This window comes from Macrobrachium rosenbergii, chromosome 54 (assembly GCF_040412425.1).
Source record: "Macrobrachium rosenbergii isolate ZJJX-2024 chromosome 54, ASM4041242v1, whole genome shotgun sequence".
Classification (NCBI taxonomy): Eukaryota; Metazoa; Arthropoda; class Malacostraca; order Decapoda; family Palaemonidae; genus Macrobrachium; species Macrobrachium rosenbergii.
The window spans coordinates 40,846,634-40,872,076 of NC_089794.1; the positions used below are offsets into that span (position 1 = coordinate 40,846,634).

At 33.8% G+C, this 25,443-nt stretch overlaps 1 protein-coding gene across 5 annotated transcripts in view; it reads right to left on the reverse strand.

Annotated features, from left to right (window-relative positions):
- Nucleotides 1-249: 249 nt before the first annotated feature.
- Nucleotides 250-25,443, reverse strand: part of LOC136835010 (SIN3-HDAC complex-associated factor) — a 148,449-nt gene continuing 123,255 nt past the window's right edge. For all 5 annotated transcript variants that reach the window (XM_067098036.1, XM_067098038.1, XM_067098037.1 and 2 more), the window contains 4 exons: nucleotides 10,280-10,433; nucleotides 6,784-6,905; nucleotides 6,320-6,580; nucleotides 250-5,099 (listed from right to left, as the gene is read on the reverse strand). In XM_067098036.1, coding sequence (XP_066954137.1) covers nucleotides 4,790-5,099; nucleotides 6,320-6,580; nucleotides 6,784-6,905; nucleotides 10,280-10,433 — 847 coding nt within the window. In that variant the 3' untranslated portion in view covers nucleotides 250-4,789. The remainder of the gene's footprint in view (nucleotides 5,100-6,319; nucleotides 6,581-6,783; nucleotides 6,906-10,279; nucleotides 10,434-25,443) is intronic.

Here is a 25,443-nt window from a genome sequence, read left to right on the forward strand (position 1 = left end):
TAACATGTCTATGCTGAAATTATTCTGCAGCACCTACACGACACAATGGAAACAAACTACAATTGTGGATGTTATTCCAGACTGTACCGTAACTGTATAATGCATCAGCATTATATGAATCAAAACACATGTAAATATTAAATGCTTTACCCAGTCAGTCAGTAAGTTTGCTTATATTGCCATAGTTTTCATTGTTATTCCATGAAGCTTAAATGTTGAATGGTGCATAAGGGATACTTAAAAACAGTGTATTAAGACAATAGTTTATTGTACTGATTTTTCAAAGGATAACTACATTCACAACTAGAAACATTAAATAAGTAAACAGAGAAATGGACACAATAAGCTCAAATAAATAAGCTTCTGTGGTTGTCATTATACAAAATTTTTTCGTTTTTTCTTTTTTTTAACAAAGGAGAGAATCTATTCTCAACTGTCCTTTGACCATCTAGACACCCAAGAGGATCCGGGCGATTTTATAAAAGCAGAAAAGGATTCACAGCTCCAAGTTATTGATATCACATGTTCCATAGTGACACCTGATTTAATGAGCAAACAGGTAACCCTGGATACACTCATAACACCCAATTTCAGCCATACATTTTCAACCCAACCAACGACCCTGGCCCCCAAAACAAATAGATCAACACTTGAATTGGCTGATCGCCCTGTCTCCTCCCAGGTACTTGTGAGATGCAGTAGGAAAATGTGCTGCATCTATTAAATAGAAAGTACTTTACTCCAAGTACAGGTCTTTTTGTAAGAATAAATAATTTAAATACAACCTAAAGCTCTTTTCTTTATATATGTATATATTTATATATATTTATCTATACATTTTAATCTAGGTCCACACAGTCTCCATCAAGGAAATCCAATGCCTTCATCATTCATACACACTTAAAAAGAACAATAATGTCATTATATGCAAAGAGTATTGGTAACAAAGATGTCTGTTACATGAAACAGAGCACTTTCTATTGATGCAGTCTTATTTGTGCTTATATATATAATTGTGTAAATGTACACATACATATAAAGATATGTATGGTATGTGTGTGTTGTTGTATAAATACATGTGTACAAACATACACATATGCATACAGTATATACACATATTTGTCAACCTATTAATGTAATGTATATTAAGTTGTGTTACTTGTATGTAATGATCAGTATGTATATGTACATATATACAAATGTAATTATATGTATAATCACCTATGTAATTTACCTATCTATATACCTATTTCTGCATATATGAATACATACATATATATGTGCACATGTATGTATGTACATATTTATATATACATGAACATAAATGTTTATGTATACTTTATGGGTGTAAATATGTGTGTCCATATACAGCCATATATATACATATACATAGCCATTTTGTGTGCATGTGTGTATGTTTATAATGTCCATGGCATGGGAAACAGACTTACAATAAGATATACACTGATTACCCTGAAACAAGCCTCATCCTCACACCAACCACACCATACTTTGAAACAGCCCATGTGCAATCTGCCATAACTGTGACTGGGGCAAAATTCACTTGGGCTACATATTCACATTTGACAAACAAAACAATACTCTTGAATCTACTAAATACAAAAACTAACAAGGGCACCATAACAAGTGTTTGTTTGATGAAAACTGTAGTGTACGTGTTGGAGATGAGGCATGCGTCCATCCCCATACCATAGGCATTGAACTGATGTGACAATACAGCCACGAGACAATTTGCCCACTTAAGTAGTATACCTGAATAAAATTAAAAAATAAATAATCAGAAATTAGAAATGCAATGGTCAGAGACGGAGAAAGGAAGAGATGAAGTGTCCTGTCCATTTAAAAAAGAAAAAAGTGATAATGTTCCTTTATACATAACAATCTTTGGAATGCAATGCATGTAAATTACTTTTCCCAATTGCTGTTCATGGAGGACATGCCTTTGAAACATCTCAAAAAATTAATGGAAAAATCACAGATTGGGATTTTTTTTGTGTATGTTTGCATAAATGTTTATGTATCTATGAGTCTGTGTGTACAAATAAATAAGTGTGTATGTACATATATTTTCATATATACATGTGTGTGTGTGATGTGCATATATATATTCATATAAAAACAAATTTGCTCTTGAAATACATATATACAAAGTATACATTTATAGAGCAAAAGTATTTTAAATACCGTATATATACACAACTAAACTATATACACATTTACATGCATTTTAAAGCATATCAAGTAGACAAACCAATTAAATTGAGGTTTGCTGTTTAAACATACATAGAAATTTCTCAGTATATATACTTAGTATACATATACAAATATGCATGTATTTTTGCATGTACGTGTGCATATAATATGGATGTTTTATCATGTAGGACTAAATTCTTGTTCAAACTCAGTGCAGCATTTACAGAAGGTCCTGTATCAGGGTCTCTTGTGGCTCTGTACATATGTCAATCAAGATTTATTGAGCAATAAATTAACCATCTAACCCAATTATGCTAAATTTACATTTTTTCCAGTCTTGCAGTGCTAATAAATCTTGATGACATTATATACTATATACAATCCAAATATGGATTTAAACATTAACTCTAAAGGAGAAAGAAAATAAAATACAATGAATACATATTTAGAGAGCCACAAACTCCCTTCTGATCCTGTACTGAGAGATCCCTGGCTTTGCATTGATTCCTTGGACAACCAACATCGGTGCCACAATCCACTAACACCAACTCGGAGTTAGTGACCAATGAATTACTTTGTAACTTTGTGCCACCCATGACGTTGTCCCTCCACATGCGTCAGTACCATTTTTCCTTAAACAGTTATCATCCACGACGCTAGAGATTCGTATTGCAACAAACGCCTGGACAGTACCAATCATGTGCTAACAAGAACATGGCATGGCAATAAAAACGTTAATCATTATTTTTGTAAGAAAAAAATTGTACCTTGTAATACTGAGGGCCATCTGTACAATATTTTTTTTTTTTATTTTATTTTTTTATCAAGTCCTTAACATTAAAAATGTTTGAAGACTAGATCAAGGTTTGGGATTAATTCATCTGAATTTGCAATATGGCAGGCAAGTCTGTTTCACCATCACCTGGCTCCATACGAAAATAACATTAAAAATGAATTATTGAGCACAACACATTATGCATATGGAAATTATTTAAAAAATATTCAGTTAGCTAAAAATATTTTATATTGTATAGATTTATAATTACATATATAAAAAAGAATCCCTACTTAGTAGAAATTCCTATGGAGTCACAATTACCAACAAAAACTAGTACAGTATTTAACAGAAAAAAGTGATTTTGTACTACTCTCACCTCCAAAGTAAAAAAAAAGAAAAAGAAAAAACCTTTGAGTTAAATATGATTGTAAAAGACATTGCTGGTGATTTTTTTTGTAAGCCTCTTTTGTGGCACTGCACTTAATTTTTGGCTAAACCATTTCTATTGCACAAGGGCATACCTTTCAACAGGAGAAATGCTGATGACCATATTAAGTGCAATGCCAGATTACATAAGGAAATCCTTGCAGAGGAGCAGCTGAACACTGGAAAAGATAAAGCAATCTGTTTCCACTAAAAAGCCTTATTTGGTAATTGCGCAAAAACTTTTGTGCTTCCCTATGGTCCAGCTAATACTCTTCAAGTGTTCATTTAAATATTTTAATTAAATATTTTATTCCATAAAACTATATAATTACCAAAAACAAAATTAGTTGCATAAAAATAAGTTTACATAATATAAAAACTTTACTCAATGGTCAATAATTTATAATCTTTGAATTAATGGTAATTAAACTATGACTTGCTAGAAAATTCAATAAACTTGTGCAATATTATTCTTTAGTAAAGCTGAGATACTTGTCAATTTAAATTGTCACATTTAAAGGGACTTGACATACTAGATTCTGTTGCAAGAGGCACTACTTTTGCAAGGATTTGAATAACTAGAAATGTTTTCATTTTCTCATGGAGGGAGGTTTATCTTTGAAATAAGAGAAGGAGCCAGTGACTGGTGGACTGAGCACAGGAGCCTTGTGACCTGAGGACAAGAGGCAGCCGCACCCACTCCCTGATATGGAGATCCTAGAACCGTCCTACCACACCTGACCGTCAGCAGCAGCAGCAGTAGTAGCAGCACCACCACCACCACCATGCACAGCACCGTAAGTGTCTCCTCAGACAAACCATACAATTTCAAGTTCACTTTTAAAGCATGTATGGCGAGCTGTTGAGCTTTCATAGTCTATGACTCAGCTATGCTTCTTTATACAAATAACTATTAATTGCATTTATGTCACACAATACAAAACTGAATAGTATCAAAATTCCTAATCTTGTTATAAAGTTTTAAAAGTAAAAAATGGTGGATATAAAACTCTCAAATATTTTCAGTTTTTCATTGTGTTCCATTGTGTATACTGCCTGCAGAGGAGGACGGCTTAACTGGTGCAGCAAGACGAGTATTGCCATGAAAGATTGTCATAACAAGACTTAAAAAAGGTTAGGAGGGGCTGCAGCTTAGCTCTGTGCCAAACTTTTTTTTTTTTAGTTTTTTATTCAAAATTTATCTATCAACCCTGAAAAATTACAAGTCTTGGACCCAAGAATAAATAAACTTCGGAACACACTAATATTGATCATGGAAATTTAGTCTATCTAAATAATAAAAAGATACATAATCTACCAACTATTGTTTAGGTAGATAGATCATAATTTTAGCACTAAACATTACTATAGTTAACTTGTGAGTCCCGTATGTAACTGAGGCATGAGTGGAGCAGCTGGAGAATTGGCAGCAGACGAGTAATAGGGCTCGTCTAAAGAATCTGAGTCTTGATAATCTTCAATTTCATTATCCAAGATTTCATCATCATAATTACTTCCACCGTCAGATGCGCCTGATGATGCTCTTGGAGTAGAAGCAGGTGTTGGCGCTGGTGAACACTCCAAAGATTTTATACGACAAGAGCATGGTTGGAAGAAACGAGGATCGATAAGGACCTCACCACAGTCTCCTCTAAATATAAGGCCGCAGCACACCTTTTCCCTGCGAGTGAAAAAAATAACTTTCAATCAGTTTAACTGCAAATAACGCCAGTTGGGGCATACGTGAATCAGGGTCAAAAACAATAATATATCAAGCAACACAAAATTTTCCCACATCCTACCCGTAGTGGAGTTATAAGTTTTCTCAACCTTCCTCTGTTCTGTGCTCCAATCAGGTCTAGACAGAGTTAAAAGCCAATATACATTAAATATCAAAAAGAATGCAACACCTTTCTTATCTCCTGAATTATTTCCCTGATGAAAGTCAAGCACTTATAAAAAAACATTACTCAAAAATTTCAAAAGCAAAAATGTCAATCACATTTCTAGTTTTCTGCCTCTGGCAGAGGTGTGGAGTATTACAAGTTTCTCAACCTCTTGAGTATTATAAGTTTCTCAATGTAAAGTAACCACAGACTTTTCTTCAACAACTATGGAAGACAATTTACCAATACTAGTAACAGGTGTACTTATACAGTATAACAATTAAGAAAGTGAAAAGCGAGAAGCTAATGGCCACTGATGTGTGTCTACAATGATGGAAAGCTAACCTAACCTAACCTCTTCAAGTGTTACACCAACAAACAAGCTTGGTTTTGCTGACTCAATCCTGCTGTACTCTAGTTGTCAAATGGTATGAGCTGTATAGTACTGTAATGAAGAGTCCATTTGACAACACTAAAACATTTAATCTTACCCACTAATAACACTTCATGTAATGAAAAAATATATAACCTTTCCCTAATGAGGCTACTTAAGCTGGAGAAGGCAAACACAGGGATCAGGATAATTTGGAATAATCCATTACTGGAAAGTACAGATATTATACCAATAGTGTAATATTTGTCATATTTCAATTAATTATATGCAAATATTATCAAACAAAATCTCCACTTACTGCATATCTGCACAAAAGACTGCAGATTGATAAACTTTACACATACTGTACTAAGAAATAAAACAGAAGAACAATAGACTTGCAATATACAAAGTTTAAAAGCCCTTAATATGCATTTCATATATGGCTATTAGTTAATTTATGGTCTGAACTTTTCTCAATACAAAACTGTTATTAAATTAAAATGGTAAAAAAAAAAAAAAAAAAACACCTGCACAAAGACAAAAGTATAGAAAACAATATATACTTTTCCAAATGATACTGAATTGCTTGGCAATGCCAACATGTTTATTACAGAGGATTGGTCAATTTACTATACTTACTGCTTCCAATATGTTAGGTCCACAAAACTACTGAGCTGCAGTTGAGTTGGCAGTGATTTCTTCCTTTTGGAAGCTCCACAGAGGAGTGTTCTGTCTTGCGAGTCAGCGTCATCTTCAGAAGGGTAAGGTGAAGGATAAGGTGAAGGGGCTAACGAACCTGGAACAGATGGGCCAGAACCTTCACTTAACCTTTCATCACCTACAGCTATGTCATCACTTAGTGCTCCTGGGGATGTTTCTCTGCCTTCTTTACGTATATACCTGAAAAATATTGAAAATAATTTGCTGTTGAATCCTTCAAAATAATGAAAAATTAAGACAACAAAATTTGAAAACATCTACTCACACAAAACCCATGAGCTTTTTACTTCTTTTCTTACTGGTTTACCTGGACCTAACATAGTTTAGTACTGCAATTTTCAAAATCAACTCATAAAAATCTCAAGTAACACGCTTCTACCAACCTGTGCTTTTTCTTTATTTTTTCTTTTAATGGTTTATCTGGACTTAACAAATTCTTCTTTAATTTCTTGCTTTTGAATTTAGTCAAGGACTTTGTACCAGGTCCAGCTCGTGCATCCACAACCTGTAAAAAAAATAAAATATGCCTTAAACATTCATACAATTGCTGTAAACCAAATTAATCTAAAACGACGTAGAAAAAATCCAAGCGCAGCTTAAACTGTGGCTGATTAAACTGAAATTCCCTTACAAAAATTATCACAATCACTGGAAAAATATTCTTTTTCTCAATTCACAACTAGTCACTAACCACCTCAGAAACACAATACCAACCAAATCCAGCTGCACAGGAGCTAATGCAAATAACGAACCTGATAGAAAAAACACAATTAGAAGACTATGTAGGGTTTTTGGAAAAATACTTGGAGACTGAAAGCATAACAAGATTGTCTCTGCTTGGAAACCATGATCTGCATTTTTCACAGTGAGTTTTATAGTGTTTCATACTATTCAACCCCCATCTCCACGAATCTGCATACACACAGTATTGTCAGGAAAAAAAAAAAAAAAAAAAGAGGTATTACAGGGAGATATACTGCTGGAATCCAAAGAAGACTACTAACAGCATCTTTTCCAGTTTCAAACAACGGATGAGGATTACTTCCCAGTTAGACTGAAATGGAAATTTTGATACTTTTGTATTTCATTGTGAAAAATTTTCATTACCCACCCATGAATCACCATTTAAAGAAACACATGATTATCAACCCGATGTTAGGGCAAACTGCCAATTAAGATGGTATGTCTCATGAAAGTATGATCAGCCATGATGAGATATTGCCTCCCTTTCCGGAAAATTACTGTATTTCATAATAGCCGTTAGCCATGAACTCATCAGAGACCAAAGAACTCTTCCTGAAACCAGGGTAACATAATGCAAGATTATGATATCAGATGTACAACACTACAACATAACAGTCCTTTTTCCATTCTATTATTACCTCTACATTCATGACCTGGATTTGCAGTTTAAAAAGAAGAAAATCCAAATGACTCTCTCCATAACGGAAACATTATGCAAAATTTGTAATGATGATTACACCATGCTTTTTATAAGTTAGCTTTATGAGTTTATCATCTCTTTTACTATACGTCAGCTGAAATTCATAATCAAACTTATGTTAATGGGTTTCAATTGCCTTTATTCTGAGGTGGCAAGTTTCCATTTATTCAAGTTTATGTCATGATAAGTGTATCTATTATCTGACAATCTTCAATGATCATGTCAATACAGTTTATAAATAATGTACTTGCCTTGACTGAATAATGTATTTACTTATTTTAAATTCACTTACTAATATGGTATTACTGTACTCCTCCCACCTTTTGTTTTTTTTATTTTTGGGTACTATATTCCATCAAGAACAGAAAAAAAAAATCAGGCTAACACTGATTTTACATTCCATATTGGTATTCTTTGAAGTTGAATCGAATGGGGTGAAAACAATAAGAGATATATATATCAAAAACAGGAAAGTGCCAATCTCGAAAAGAAAGTTCCACGAAGGAATTACTTATACTGTACAGCAAAAGATAAGAATAAGCACCACGAAGGAAAGAATTCACACTCAAGACTAAAACAACCCCATAATCATTCATGATTGCAGGTAAGAGTTGTCGTTTGAGAGATTTAATGTTTTAAGAACTTTTGCCCATTTGGTTCCGGTCTCCAATTGTATCCTTTTCCAATGTACTTCTGTCTCTCTCTTCCCTTCTCATCACATGTTCAAACCATCACCATTTTTTATATGTCTTTATCCAGCCTCGGGACACAACATCATTCGGCAACTTTACCATCTATAACAAGATCTTTCTAGTGCAACCAAATCTTAGGTCTGTACTTAGTCATCACAACTTTTATAAACCTTTATGTCAGTCCTGGTCTCAGCAATGTTCTCTCTCTCTCTCTTTTCTTTCCTTGTAATGAAGATATGGCAACAATTTTAGGCAGATTCCTTGAAACTGCACACCTGGCGGTTGGCACCTATGTTGATTCATCAAGGACTAAGAGTTGTAAAAGAGCTGTGTGCAAGTGGAATAATTTTCCTCTTTGAAGTATACATAGAATTTCTACTAAATATAAAAACTACTTTCTGTGTAGGTCTTGGGTACCTCCATGTAAAAATGCCATAATTATGTTATTTTTTTTCTTTTTTAATAGATCTCTTCTTTCTGAATTTGCCTTTTCCTCCTCTTACTTCTTCCTAATGGACACCATATTCTTTGGAAGCTTGAATTTCAAGTCAATGGCCCCTGTGGGCTTGTTCCATATGAATAGGGTTCACCTTCTGAATAATAATAATATGGACAAGCTACAATAAAGTGCAGGTATTCACCTTTGATATGACACTAGCTTCATAGCATGAACAAACAGATTTAATGTGAACCAGAGTACAACACTGCTATGTCCACTTGCAGTCAGTGTGGGATAAGCCACAGACAAGTTCTGGACCTCCACTAAACTCTCAAAGGATTAGAAGCAACATACATTTCAAACTAAGGCAAATAATGAAGCAAAGCTGAAGGACAGGATAAAAAACTACAGAAAAATGAATTTTTGTCTAATATGTTCTTGATTAATGAAATTACACAGTAGTACATTACTAATTGGAGATTTGCCTGAGGAAAGAACCCCAGTGAGGGCTAGTAAGTGTTCATTCACTAAACCAAGGGGTACACACAGGCAGCACAATATAATGCCATAAAATATGATTAATAAATCTGAATAAACACAAAACCACCATTTGAAATGATAGCTGGAATGAGAGCAATTTTGACTAATACTGTACTGTATAAGGGAAGTGTCACGGGCAAAAAAGAACATTTTTCAAGAGTTGGAAGAAATTTAAAAACCTAGAGTCAGTTTGCATATAAACTCCTTATAAGAATCCTATCCCATCACAATAACATGCAATCAGGAATACGAATAAAAGCTGATACTTGGACTTTGAGGATATAAGAACAATACAGTAATTACTGACTTGTAGTTAGTATTGGTAAAATAAAAAGGAGAGAAACAGTTCTCAATGGTAAGTAGAATTTCACTTTCACAAGTCAACTAAAGTCATCAGCATTATCTTAAGGAGCCCTTTAGAAACATCACTACAAAAGGAAATCTGAAATTTCTCTCACTAACATCACCAGAAAAGGAAGTCTGAAATTTCTCTCATTGTCAAAGCATCTAAGACTTTTTTTAATCTTCAGGATGAAATGCTTCATAAAATAATTTCCATGTGACCACAAAAAAAATTCTTCTTTCATGTTGAAATCTAAAATGATCCTAGACAGATTTGAGTGTCATGAAAAACATCTGCATCTGAGGCCCAAACAGTCATCTTACATCCAAGGAATGGATTACCTTGGGGTAGCTGAATTCAACCACATTACAAACTGAACATCAGGCAATATTTCAATACTTTTTCCTATAACGATACTTACATGGTGCCAATTACGATCTGTTCCTTTGGGCAATTTCTTCCATCTCTTGACCAAAAGGACGCAGGCATTGCAAATTTCCCCCGACCTTCGCTCCTTCAAGTTGAAACATTCCATGAAATCATCTTCATATTTCTTTGAATCTGTGAACCGTGAGCTGGAAAAAAAAAAACTTTTAATAGTTTGTCTTCTAAACAGTTTAAAATTGAACTGACATGCTGGTAATATACTACGTAACTGCTTTAACAAAATAATCAGTGACAAAAAATTATCTTGACGCTCAAAAGGCATCAATGAGAGCTCCAATTAATTTTTTTAAAAGGAGAGGGTCCAACAAATAACAATACAACTAAAAACCATTCAAGCTTAGTAATACATTGAAAAAGTTTTTAAAACTCATGTACTGTAAAATAATACACTCTGGAGCACAATCATTGAAAAAATTTTGTCAGATATCAACACATGACAAGCCTGTAGAAAACAACACATATGATAAGTCTATACCAATGCTGTAACTTTGTCAGAAACTATAAGAGATTCTTTGTAACTGGTTGGTCTGTCTTATGGAGCCCTGGGGGAGGACCATGAGAGTGTAACTCCTTTGAGGACGAACAGCGGCTACGCTATAAAAAAACCAACACTTGTAAAAATCTTATATCTAATAGCAAACTCGTGATTGCGAAAAATAAAGGACAAACAACAACACAAAAGGTAAGAGCAATTTAATACGCAGCTAAGAGCAAGCAAGCATTTCTCACTGTCCATATTACAGTTAAGCATTCGAAAAGATCATTCTTGTGCATACAAGGAAAATGTTAGAACAAAAATGTGAAACAATAGGAGTGGTATAACAATGAGAGGACCAACAATAGGAATAAAACAACGTTGTTTCACTGTATATAAAAGCATAACACCATATGTTAAGAAACTTTCTACTAAGACCATATTGCAAGAGAAGTTTAAAGACTTTACAACATGCTATTGCAGCAATATAAATCAGATCAGATGATAACCACGATAATGTAAATATAGCCCACTTAACATACACAAGGAGAAAAAAACCAACCCCAATACAGTACAAACAGATGCTCCAAATATTAGATTGTGTATTTAAGAAATATCAAAATTACTGGAAGTGGAGCATCTAGCACCACATGGTAACCCAGATATATTTTTTAAACTGACAACAGAGAAGAAATTTACAAATATTTCTTGAAATTTTTTACAATATTTGACAAGTACAATGAAAATAAAAGCTCATTAGATCAACCAAAGAATTTATACCAATGATCTTTTATGTACAGTACTCTATTATAAGAATAAAATGTACAATGTCACCACCAACATTAAACCAGGAAATAATGCAGACCAAAATGGAACTTCAGATGGCTGAAGCACATGGATAGCAATAATGTCTACTTGGAAACGAATACAAGATCCAAATGTACACAAACTTTGCAGAAATATTTTAAAAATTGTACAGATCTACATTGTGATAACAGATACCAAGAGCTAAATTGAAAGAAATGAGGGAGAGACAGTAAAACAGAATTAACACAATCCTGAAGTCAGAGGTGTAATTAAATCCTTGACTGTCAAAAATATACAAAAATGTCACTACATGCAAGAGAAAAACATAACAGTGAGGTCAAATAACAAATGGGGTTGTAATTAGGGGATTATGAATATAGAAAAAAAATGAAATTTCACAACCAAGAACAACAAATGATGGGATCTTGACACCAAACTCAAGATGGCACCGCATAGAATTTTGAATAGGATATTTGCAAGTGAGGGAGGGAAAGAAAGATTATTATTTTGGGAGCACATTTTTCCTCATATGAACTGAATAGGCCTAACGTTGGAAACTAAATAGAATTGCTGCAGGTATTGCTTAGTTTAATGCATATACTGTACATAGGTACTTTCTTGAATAGACAAAAATGCTGACCTATTCACAGTAAAGCAATTCAGCCAGTTTGACAACATAGGCACTTGCGCTTCTTATTAGTTGCATTGTATCACAAAATGCCCAAATCATATTTCTTTAACAAAGCCTAAGTTTCTATACTTTAATGACCAAACAAACACTAATGACCTAAAAACAATCTCCACCTGTCTATTCACGACATGAAAAAGGAAAGGACCATCATTGCTGGAATAGCCTACACAGGGCAGTACCAGTGAGTACTGCAGAATTGAGCAGTAACAGACATTCAAAATGAACACCTGCCATAAAGTTTTACAGCAGCATTAGTTGGAAGGGGCTGTCAGATTATAAAATGACAGGAATCTAAACAAAATCTTTAAAAAAGGAGATATTTCCTCCATAGTCATTTGACATGAGTATGAAATACTTCACCATTTGTCATAGTTTCATATCTAAGGGGAGTTTGATGTACAGTAAACCCCCTTATTCGTGGTCTCACTATTTGCGGACTCACGTATTCGCGGATTTCTCTGTGGAACGTATCTAGACAAGTATCTACCCATTATTTGCAGAAAATTCACCCATTCAAGGTATTTTTCACTGAGAAATATTCACAGTTTACTGTATTTTCATATTTTCATGAATAAATGCACTTTTTTTGTGATAAAACTATTAAAATACTCAGGTATAAGCATTTTTATTCTTTTTATGTTTAAACTACCAAAATAGGCAGTTCTAAGTGTTTTTTGAGGGGGTTTTAAGTATTTGCGGGCTTACTGTATATCATGGCAGTACAGTACAATGCTCATTATAATAAATTGTAATTTTTCAACAACTCTCTAAAATTTCACATGAATTAGGCACAGACCTGCCTGAAATATAGCATAGGCTGCTTTTGTTTTCAATATCAGAAAGAACTTAATGTTGCTAACCACTGATTTTCACAACAATTTCCTGTGTTTGAATGTTATCTTATGCCAGGTACAATTAATTTTAATCATACAGACCAATTAGTAAGAGGAGTATGCATTTTAATGGTGTTTTAACTGAAAGAAAATGTGAAGGTTTCCAAGAACAGGTTTCTTTTGATCACTAAGGAGTTGTACCAAAATATATTTGATGGTGGTATTTCTTAAAATTAAAATCAACAGTCAGCAACAAATACTAATTTGCCATAAAAATACATTACACAATTGCAAAATCACATAAAAAAGTATTGTTAGAAAATATACAGTCATGTAATGTACAGAAAAAAACCATTTGCAAGCTTCAAGATATTAAAAATATTGCCGTATTGTGTGACATTTGACTGTCATGTGGTGGCACTGGTTCTTGCCTGTGTCTTTAAATGCGTGCTTACATGCGTGTTATTCACAGCATGTAGTGTGTGCTAAATCTGTGCTTTCAACATCCACTGAAATTACAATTAATTGTATTAGCAATTTTAAGGGGTTGCTCATAGGGTTTCACAGTGTCTAGGTCTTTTTAAAACGTTTAACTGATTTATGTTTTTTTTTAATTCATGTTGCAGCTCTTGGAACGAACCAACAACATAAGAAAGATGAAAATGCTGCTGAGGAATTTAGGCAAAAGATTCTTTAAATATTAATTACATATTGCCTGCAGTCTTAAAGGGATCAAGAATCTTATGGAGACAAAAAATCTTTTTAAATAATTTAATATGTATAAACAGAAACAAGCTTTAAAAAGCAAGATATATCTAATTCATACTAAACAGTTAACTACTGCAGTGTACTGGTACCTTGCCCAAATCCACATAAGTATACTTTATTTAACATTAATCAAACAGCATCAAAATTCTATATTTTCTATTACTGTATTGGAATGATTACCACTACTGGTACAGGTGTTAAAAATGGCTTTACTATTTGAATTAAGGATTAAAGATGTCCTGAAATAAATATCTTCTTTTGAAACCTATCTCTGGCATGAAGTAACTGTTTCTGAGGTCATATATTATACTGCACATATTTTTCTATTATCATTTACCATAGCATTTATTACTGTAGCTGACAAGTTAAGGGAATACTGTGTATAATTATAAAGTAGATGAATGTGTATGCAAAAAGAAATAAAAAATTCAATTGTACACAGCCAGAGACCCTTTGGAATGGGGGCTACCTTGCTGATGTCCTCTCTAGGCATATTTAGTCATTTTTTGTTTGTAAAAGTAAGACCACTTTCAGGCACTCCTACTTCCTGCTTGCTGCCATCTATGGCTGGGCACCATTCATCTAATAGATGTGGTACATTGTATGAACTACCTTTGTTGTCATGCTATAATTTTCAATACATTGCTATGGGCTTTTCATACTTTGTGTCAGATATAAGTTTGATAAGTTGAGGGATAAGTACATAGTTATAACAGCAGCAGATGTGTACAGAGATAAAAAAACTATTAAAATCAATTATGCAAAGCCACAGAGAACAGCCGAGTTGTTTAAAACCTGTAAAGTGGGAATTATCTCCACAAGGCCCTCCCTCAGCAGAACTGTCATTAGTGCATTTGTTTGTAGTCATTAGCTATGCACTGTGCATTCAAGATCATACCAGTGTGTGACCTGCCTTATTTGGAACACAAGCCTTAGATGCCGAGCTATATACTTTTAAGGTGCTGTGGAAGATTGAAAATAGCACCATGATGAACACAGCGGTCATGTGCAGCATTTTGCCATGGTCAAACATCTAAAAACAGGAATAAACACCCATGGTTATTTACAGGTATGGCGCTGTGCCATAATGGGGGACTGGCAGTGCTGACTTATTTCAAAAAACTGTTACTACTGTAATACCAGTTATCTAAGATCTGATTTTGGGAATGGACACAAAGTTCCAGATCGAGATAGAACTGTGCTCTGCATTAGGGGTGCTGGAATGACCTACTAGCATTACCACAACTGGGCTAATCATCGAGCAAAATACAGTATAAAGATACTGAAGTGGTTTTCTTTTCCTTTTATGTGTACTGGTTGACTAATGAAGGTCAAAAAGCACTATGTGGGATTATTTGATAGTTGGTCAAGATATAAATATCAAACACCAGTTCTGGGATTATGGTTTTAATTAATGTGCTCATAAGACTGAAACCCAATATCATCTAATTTTAAACACATTTTATAGTGTTCATATCTACATTTCATGCTACTCAGTTTCATCTGCAGATAATTCAATGGCTGCCAGAACCATATGTTGCTATGTACAGTCACCTACAACACCAACTGTGTTAATTAAATGACATTTTTGCCTAACAAAATTTAACTGATCACACTGTACAAACTACACTGTTACAATGTAAACTTTTTTTTCGACACAAGACAAATTGGTTCTTATTAACATCTGTATTGGGAAAATCACTCAGCAGCAAATGTATCCTATGGAAGAGTATGGTCGGGCCTACTAATGTTTTCATAAACGTTTCAAGAGCGCCCTTCACCGTCTTCTCTTATGCAATTTCAGCCATAACTCCCCTCAGGTCTATGTTTCCACCTGTTCCCTATTTCTATGATTTCTTGGGCCTTCCTACAAGTACTAGTTGTGCTACTTCCAAATTTACTGCTTTTCTGACCCACAGTCCAATCCCACTTCCAAATCTGCCTTTCTGACCAAGGTTCCAATCCCTTTTCATCATATGCCCACACCAGCTCAATCTTTTTCTCAGCTTTTAGACATGAAATCTCTTCACCAATTCCTCATTCATGTGATCTCCCCTCCATACTTTGGCCATGAATCTCAAGATATGGTCAAGCCTATCAAAATCTCCCCTTTCCTTATCAGTGCCCATGTTTATGCTGCATAAAGCAGTAGAGACTTTGTATATCCTTTACTAACACTGTAGTCTCTCCATTTTATCCAAGCTGCACCTACAGTTTCTTACCACTCTTATAACTGTTCCAGTATCTCTACACAATCATTCTCCCACTCCATCAAGGCTCTGTTCTGACAGATCAGTTGTATCCAGAAATGGATGTCAAATTAATTTTGTATTTCACCCCCTTTACTCAGTTACATCCAAATGATTTTATCAATATCAATAACACATAACAGTAAATTTCATTCAAGATTAAACTTTTAATTATTTAATAAAAGAAAAGGACTCCCTTAATGCTTTTGCTACCAACCGTAGGCATTTTACATAATTCCAGCATTTTTATCATTATCAATTGGACTGGTACTTTATTTGTTTAACCTAAGTTCTTTTATAAATATGCCTACCAATTTGATAAAAACCATAGAAAACTTATTGGCATCACCAGCAAAGGAAAGGTTTTGTAGCTTGGTACAGAGAACAAGCCCTGACTACCAATGCCTTTTCATCCAAAAGTACTTACTGTATTATAGTACTGGCTATTTTTAGGTTCTACACCACTACGGGTACATAATAAGGCCAGTTATCTTATATAAATTTACAGTACAGTACTCCTTCCACTTGCCAGATCTGGTCACTTAGCCCCATCCACAAGGCAGTTTTCAGTATGAAGATACAAAAGGTTTTGGGAATCTCAAGACAAACTGGGAAACAGTTTCAGACCTAGCAAATTATGGAGATGACAACTTGAACGATATTCACAACCATGCTAAGAATTAAAAAGACTACAGCTACTCTGTAAGAGTTCTTTAATCTCTCTATCATAGGAGTTTGACTTCTGTTCTTTTGACAAGACCAAGGGAATCGGGGCAACACTGAATGTTTACACGTTGCGATTATCCTCTTAAACCCTTGTGAGACACTGTCTCTGAAGGCTAAAAATAAAATCATATAAATACCCCCCCAAAAATATTGGGCCTTTGTGATAAGATCTACTTAAGTATTTTGGTCATTAACATGGTTTCCTTTCTTACAAAATACAGCCAGGCAGAATGAGTTTATGCAATAAGATATTCACAAGAACATAAACAGCACACACCATTAATATTTGGCTATAAATGAAGCTGAGGAGCTATGTGCAGATAATGAACCTTTAAAAAAAAAAACATAGTTTCCAAACAAACACCTGAACTTTCAAATTTTGAACTGTTTTACCTAAAAATTTTCTATAACCCTTGATGAGTTAGGTGACACCACCCTTGTCTACATACAATCATAACTAACAGCCTCTATCCTGTCCTTAATTAAAAGGAATAAAGCAATCAGCCAGTGCATGTGTATACAAATTTTGCTATCTTAAAGGAACAATTTATGGGAACTGTTTACACACACACACACACACACACACACACACACACACACACAAAACCTTGGACAAACTTTTTAAAGAAAACACAACTTCAAAAGCTCATTTTTCCACTAATTCTATGTCACTAAAAGATTTTGTTCAATTGTTAGGAACAATATACATACAATGATAACATTAGGTTATAATTTATCCCATCAAAATAGCACATACACATAACCTACATTTCCTTTAAAGCAAACCATTAGAGTGCACAGAAAAATCAGCTTTCCTATATAATGTTGTAGCAAAGAATCAGCCAGTAAGTCTAATTGCTGTATTAGCCCAAAATCTTCTGTCTGGCACATTTTTTTTCTAGACACTCCAAGTGTTTACATATTACCTGTGAGCAATGTACGTGAAATAACTTAGTGATTGACTGTAACTTACACCTCCTGCAATTTCCACAAGAGATCAATTCATCCATTGAAAAGAAAAGTAAACTAAAATGACTTCTCAATGCAATATGGAAAGAGACCAAGGCTTCCTACTGACAACCTATCAGACAACTATTCAACAGTACTTGAGAACATTTCAGTGACAAATGCACTACAGAGTGGAAGTGCTTTATCAATTTTTTATAACTTTCAACCATGTTGATATTTACGAAAACTTCCTCCAAGTTGGCCTTTGGCTCATCAACTTATGGCACATTTAGCTTTGGTACTTGTACAGTTTTCTAAAAGAAAAGGTGTGCCCAAGTGTCTTTCCCTGAAGCAGCAGCAGAAAAATAAAATTTATCTATGAATGAGGGATGTCTTGGCATTGAAAAAACCATGAATAAGGCAATAAATGTCAGACAAATTCAATAAAATTTTATATTACACTATAATAATTGCCACTCAAAAGCCAAATCATGGCTTGCAGGTACCTGCAATAGACTGCTTGAAGTATTTAAAGTGCTTGTATTATTCAGCAATCACTACTATTTCATCTACTGTCTCAGTCCCATCTCCTTAGGGGTGTAGGGGAAGTGGATCCCTGGCTTTGAAATCTTATTCAAAAATTTCATCAAAATCAATGTGACATCATCAAATCTTCTCAAGTTGTACTGGCATATTCTAATCAAGAATGCTGTCCATACCATTTAATCATTATGTCACTTTACAAACATTCATCAGTATCTCATCCAAAACCTCTTTTATTATTGGCAAGGATCCCTTGGCTACAGAGCTTCTGGCAACAGCTTTCATTACCCATGCCTCTCTACAGTACTTCGGTTTCTCAAACGTCATCCTCAGCCTATCTCACTTGCCTCCCTTTATATCTATTAATCATGCACTCCTGCTCTCCTCCCCCTTCCCCGAGGTGGATAGTTACAACATTCTGATGGGTCACAGGCTTACATGCATGAATTAGGTGCTCATATCTACTCTGATTCTATATGACTGATGGACTTGATACGTTCAACCACAGATTTCTACTGTTACGATCATGCCTTTCAGTGCCTCACTCCCACTAAAATTTCAGAAATGCTTTCCCCTACATTTACTACTACTGTCCAGTGGGTAATCCACATACCAAGAACTTGATTCTAATTTGGAATAAAAATTTTTCTACCAACATACAACTCAAATGGCCCTTAGCAATCTAAAATTTCATTCATCCAATTACTACTTCAGCTCCATGAGATGTTCCCAGAAGGTGAAATTTGAATTCGTTTGGCTATCATATTGAGTTATGGGAAAAACTTTACAATCAAAACCTTCATTGTATTGTACAATATTCTGCTGAAATATAGAGCAGTTCTATAAATCTATTAAATAACACTTAAAACCCTCTTGACACACTTTCTAAGTTGATATGTTGAGCCTGACTCTCACCCCATTCAATATTTTTCTTTACCTGCTTTTATAAAGACTATATCTTAATTCAAATACAGGTACTTTTACTAACCCAACACCGCTTGGACTGAGGAGTTCTGGTTTAATGAGAATTCTGAGTTACAGAAGGATTATACCCCTTAATTAACAACTGCTAACCACCTAATCACCTATTGTGTACAGTGAAGTCCTGACTTCCAAGGCAGTCCCTAATAAGGCTAAGCTGTATTTTGCATCAGAATGCTTTGCCACATTTAACACATCAAAGTAAGTATTAATATAAGTTTTGATATACTAAATACTGTACTTTTATATGATATTGCTTGAGGTATATTATTAAGTCCTTAAAAATCACTAAGAAAACAAGTAAAAAGAAAAAGCTCTGTAATAATAGCACACAAAAAAAAGAAATAAGCATTATAATACCATTGGACATACTGCATCAAAACATTGAGCTATGATTCATTTGCATACTTATGGAATACTATGATGGTATAGGAAAATACGGTATGAGGAAGTATTATGTGTTTTAATACAAAGACATGAACTGCACCAATACATTAGGCTACGATTCATACACACTATCACAATAATTATTATATTCTCTTCTCAGTCTGCTATGTGGTCTCTAGTATATAACCTCTCCTCTACAGTGTTCTGTGTTGCTATTTTTTTTAATACCCTTCAGTATTCATATTGTATTTTTATGCATCCATACAGCTAGGAAACACCCTGATACTTGTGGAAAGAGGAAGGTCATTATATACTTAAGACCTTCACAATTGATGATCTTACCCTTTACACAGCACTCCTCATTTTATAAATATATTTCAACGTTCCTCTTTTAAATTCTACAGTCCAAATATTGTGCATTTACAAGATGTATGTCAGCAGTTGTAAATGCAGCAGTGTTAGGCAGTGTACCATGTTCAAATATGTTGAAAAGTTATCATCTCAATGTTTTAAAATTGGATTTTTCGTTATTGATGAGCTGTCACTCGAATGTTTTAAACTGGATTTTGCCGTTGACGAGCTGTCATTTGAATATTTTAAACTGGATTTTGTCATTGCGTATTATGTACTTTTGTAACACTAATGTGCTTTCATTTTACATTCTTGTTCACTAAACTATTAAACTACATAATAAAGTTTCCAATAACTGCTGAAATTGATTACACAGTACTGTATAATAAAGTTTCCTATTATAACTGCTGAAATGAACTCTATATATAAAGTTCACGTCCGTTTCAGTAAAAAAAAATCGGTATTAAAATAATTTTCAGTCACTTATTCATTCATAATTGTGGATGCTGTTTATATTTATGAAGGCATAACTTTTTATAAATTTCAGTGTTTACAGTGGAGCTTACATTTATAACAACTGTATGTAACCTTATTTTCAGGTATAAATTGCCATGAATTGTTAATTATTATGCTGTATGTTAATGAATACATGATTAGAATTAGAGCATTTATGTTACAATATTGTTTTTGAGTGTAATTTTTTCATTCTAACCAAGGCTATAGTAATCCCATCAGTCAGTGGAAATAGAATACCCTCTGAAAATTCATCCAAATATTTAACTGAGCTCTAACAAAAGATGTAAGTAGTGTACTGTAATTAAATTACTACATTTTTTTTCTTAATTGGTTTTAACAATTGCAGAATAAATATATTGTTGGCATTATCTTGTAAATATAAATAAAAACAACAGAATAAGTAGATTCTTGTCCTTATCTTTTCAACTACAGGCAGTCCCCGGTTTACTATGGGTCTGGCTTACGACGTTCCGAGGTTACAACGCTTTTCAAATATATTCATCAGAAATTATTTCCCGGTTCACGACGCATGTTCCGTGGTTACGACGCGTCGTACGCCAATCCAATGGAAGAAATATGGTTCCAAAATGGCAGAATAATCAAAATTTGGAGTTTTTTTATGAAAAACTCAATAAAAATGCAGTTTACATCGTTTTCAATACGCCTATAACATTAAAAGTAAGGTTTTCTTAGGATTTTTGACGATTTTCGACAATTTTTCGGTTTACGACGCAGCGTAAAAATCAGAACCCCCATTGTAAACCAGGGACTGCCTGTATTTGGATTTTTTTTTTTTTTTTTATATTTTTGGGAGATATTTTTTTTCCTTTGAATACTCAAGTGTCAGTTCTTCCATTATAAGGTTCATGTCTCTAGATATAAATGTTATTGCTGACCTACATACTTTTGCTTTGTCAAAATTTTTATGGAAACTAACCCCATCATAACTAAAGAGAACATCTGTACTGTATATATGCATTTTAAAATCAATAAAAGAAAAATTAAAGATTGTGATGATGAACTGCAAATATCAAAAAACCAGCTATGCATTTTATCTGCAACATATAAACTTCAAGTTTACACTAACATTAAATCACCATATGCTACTATACAGTACTTCCATTAGGTAGGTTAGACTAGGCTGGGATTCCTAGACTTGAGCCATATAAAATGGTAACTTTTTAACAAAAACTTAACAGACCAAAACATTAAGAAAAAAGGGCTACTGTACAAAAATATAATTTATTCAAAACTCCAAATACAGACATTATAAACATGAAAAAACTGCCCCTTTCACATTTATTGTTAGAAAATTATGTATTGTAAATGTGCGATTCACTTGTTGGTATGCAATGAAATATACATTTTTCAATGTTAATTATTCACCATTACTGTACTTGTTTACTGATCTTTGAGTTTATATTGACCATTAAAAAACAAAAAAAGGCATTTTCTCTCTCTCTTCTTTTAATTCCCAGTCATTCATTTTTTTCGTTTGCCAACTTCACTCTTCCCCAAACTTCCCTACTATTTAAAATATGTACAGCTATTTGTTCAGAAAAACAGGTGATTGTAAATGATTTTGTATATATACATCATTATGTATTAAAACACCTAATAAAAAAATTACACAGTTAAAATGATCAAAAACTCCTATTTTCAATGCTCACTAGTTTAGTAGATAATCTCTCAAAAATATTGTTTTCTATTTTAAGAGCCAACATTGATAACTCTTGTGATGTGTGAATTGGAGACCAATGTTTTGATAAATAATGTGAATTGCAACCTCATGTTTTGAATAACATAGGCTACCTGTACTGCAGTCTTGATATATCACAAAAACACAATGCGAGTTTCACAGCACGGTTTCATTTACTTTACTTACTGGAGCCATAACAAGTCTTAATAAAGTTACTTACACTGAAACGCTGGAAAACAAGCACTGGTCTCTTATACATATTTACAAGTGACTGTGGCAGTGCCCCAACAAGTGAATAAATCTAGTGCAACCAATAACAATGTGTGGTGGCCCAAGAAATTTTCAGTGGCGAACTAGTGATGGAACCCAACTACAGGTGGCTGGATTAGTGAAGGTCTACCTGTATTCTGGTTAGGATGTACCCTGCTGTGGTGGAAGGGGAGGCCTTGGAGAATATACTGTAGAACAGTTCACTCAATTAAGCACACATACAGGGCTGTTAAGTCTGTATATAAAAATAGCAACAGCCTTGATAAAGGGGAGAGATCACTTGACTACTGGTAAAAGGAACAAGCCTTTGGTAAGGCAAATGAAAGCATATTACAGTACTTGTGAGTAAGAGCTATACATCTCTACACTTTTCTCATGACATGGTATGAAGAAATGGAAGATCTTATTACTAATGGAAGTTGTAAAAACTAAACAACAAATGGAATTTATTGGAATGGTTTGGGCATTTGATCAAAAGAGCAGATCAGCATCACAGGGTTTGTATTACTGCCATAACTTTGAGCAGCCAATTTTGTAACAAAACTGGTCAATACTGTAAACAATGCAACCAGGTTTATATTTACTTAATTCTATCCAGATAATATGTTCCCCCAAACTCAGGTATCAAAAAGCTTTGGCAAAGCTGCTGTTCCTGAACATGGCAAGACAGTGAGCAACATCAAGTGATAAGTAAATGTAGTTAGATAAGACATAAATAATTATAAATTAAAACCAATACCCTTAAATTATAATATTGAACTAAAAGCTTAATTTTCAAACTTTCTTTGATACTCTGCTGTGTACTCTCTAAGCAAATGAAAATTAGTATACAATTTATTAAGAAGATCCAAGAGCCTTAACTTCAACTAAAAGGTTTCTGAGCCAAATGGTTATTAGTGGAAATGAGAATTAGTACAATTACATACATTACTACAGCAACGAATGATACTGTAAGTCTTAAAAAATTGCAAGTATCAACCGTGCTGCTATGGAAACATTATCAAATTAATCTTCCAACTTATTTAGGTCCTTGGAAAAATTATCCTTGAAAGCATACCTTGTATAAAAAGGTATTCCATGTACACAACTACTGTACTCAATTGTCATTTAATGGTGTATTATCAATGTGCCCTGAATGGCTGGGCATAGGCACGGACACAATTTTCCTTACTGATTAAGTCCTAGTTTGCAGCCCAATGCTCTACTCTCAATACGTTAACAATAGCAAACATGTTTTGGTGCACCCAAGGAGACCCAATTTCCCCCATCCAGGCATCTCTACAATACAGGTAGTCCCTGGTTACGATGCTTTTCAAATATATTCATCAGAAATTATTTCCCGGTTTACGACACGTTCCAGGGTTACAATGCATTATACACTGATCCGATGGAAGAAATATGGCTCCAAAAGGCAGAATAAAAAATTTGGAGGTTTTTTGATGAAAAACTCAATAAAAATGTAGTTTACATTGTTTTCAATATACCCAAAGCATTAAAAGTAAGATTTTCTTAGGATTTTCGACGATTTTTCAGTTTACGACAATTTTCGGTTTGTATCTTTAATTTTACCCAAATGCCCTCCAACAGAAAGTTTTGACAGAATACAATGGGCAAATGTAAAGTGACAAAGCAAACAATATATACAGCAAACCCCCGTATTCGTGGTCTCACGATTCGTGAACCCACCTAATTGCTGATTTCTCTATGGAACATATATATGGATTATTCACTGAAAATTTGCCCATTCGCGGTATTTTTCACTGAGAAATATTCACTAATTACTGTATTTTCATGACTAAATGCACTTTTTGGTGCTCGAGTTACGATAATTCGATTTTGCAATGGGGTAAGCAATTAATATAGATACAACAACAATATTTATAAAATATTTTTAAATTTCGTGTGGGCGCAGGCAGCGAGAGACCAAATTACAATAGACCAACTTCTTTTCCTCCATCTCTTTATACAATCTTCTAGTCAAAAAAGTAAAAGAGAATGATAACAGTATTGTTAGCAATGTTATACTCTTGCGTAAATGCGGTACAGCCATAAACAACCGAACAAGAAACTGTTGTTTTGCTTATAACCGAATCGGATAACAACAGCCATTTGACTTGTATTTCAACCATCATATGGTAGTAAACAATTACCATAGTTACAGTACAAATGACGTTAAGTAGAATATATATTTCTACATTATACCCTTATTTGGTATGGATAAAAGATTGGCAAAGAAATATACTGCTCAATTTAAGCTGCAAGTTGTAGCTGAAGCTGAGAAAACAATGTTCAAGCTGCTAATGACTATAAATGATCGTGCATCAGCAATATGGATGAAACTCAACAGTAATTAAAATTGGAGAGAGAGTATTTTAATCAAAACTACTGGGCATGAAAGAACACACATCACTATTTTCACACCAATAAACAATAAATATGTAAAGCTCGTATTATGATAAAATCAAGTGAAATTAGCAAACGGAATCTTGAATTTTTTTTTTTTTTACACAAAACAAACATGCCCCAAACGGCCAACGTCATCTATTAACGAAAAAAATAGCTACAACAATTTCACAACAAAATGTATTTAAGTTATATTTTGACTAAAAACACTTTGTATAACAAAAAATAACCTTGCCCCATATAAATAAAGTATCTAGAGATTCATTTACGCTAACTAGAAGCAAGGAAAGAGCTCTGATCCAAGTTAAATACCGCGAAATAAACTTACCGCGTAATCGATTTCCAAACCAAAACATTGATTGCTATGATCGCAATTTATAATACAAAAGCAATATATATTATTGGATACAGTGAATTAAAGCAAAACATTTTAAAAGATCCATGTACAAGATGCACATTTGTTACGTTGATGTTTGTACATACGATATTAC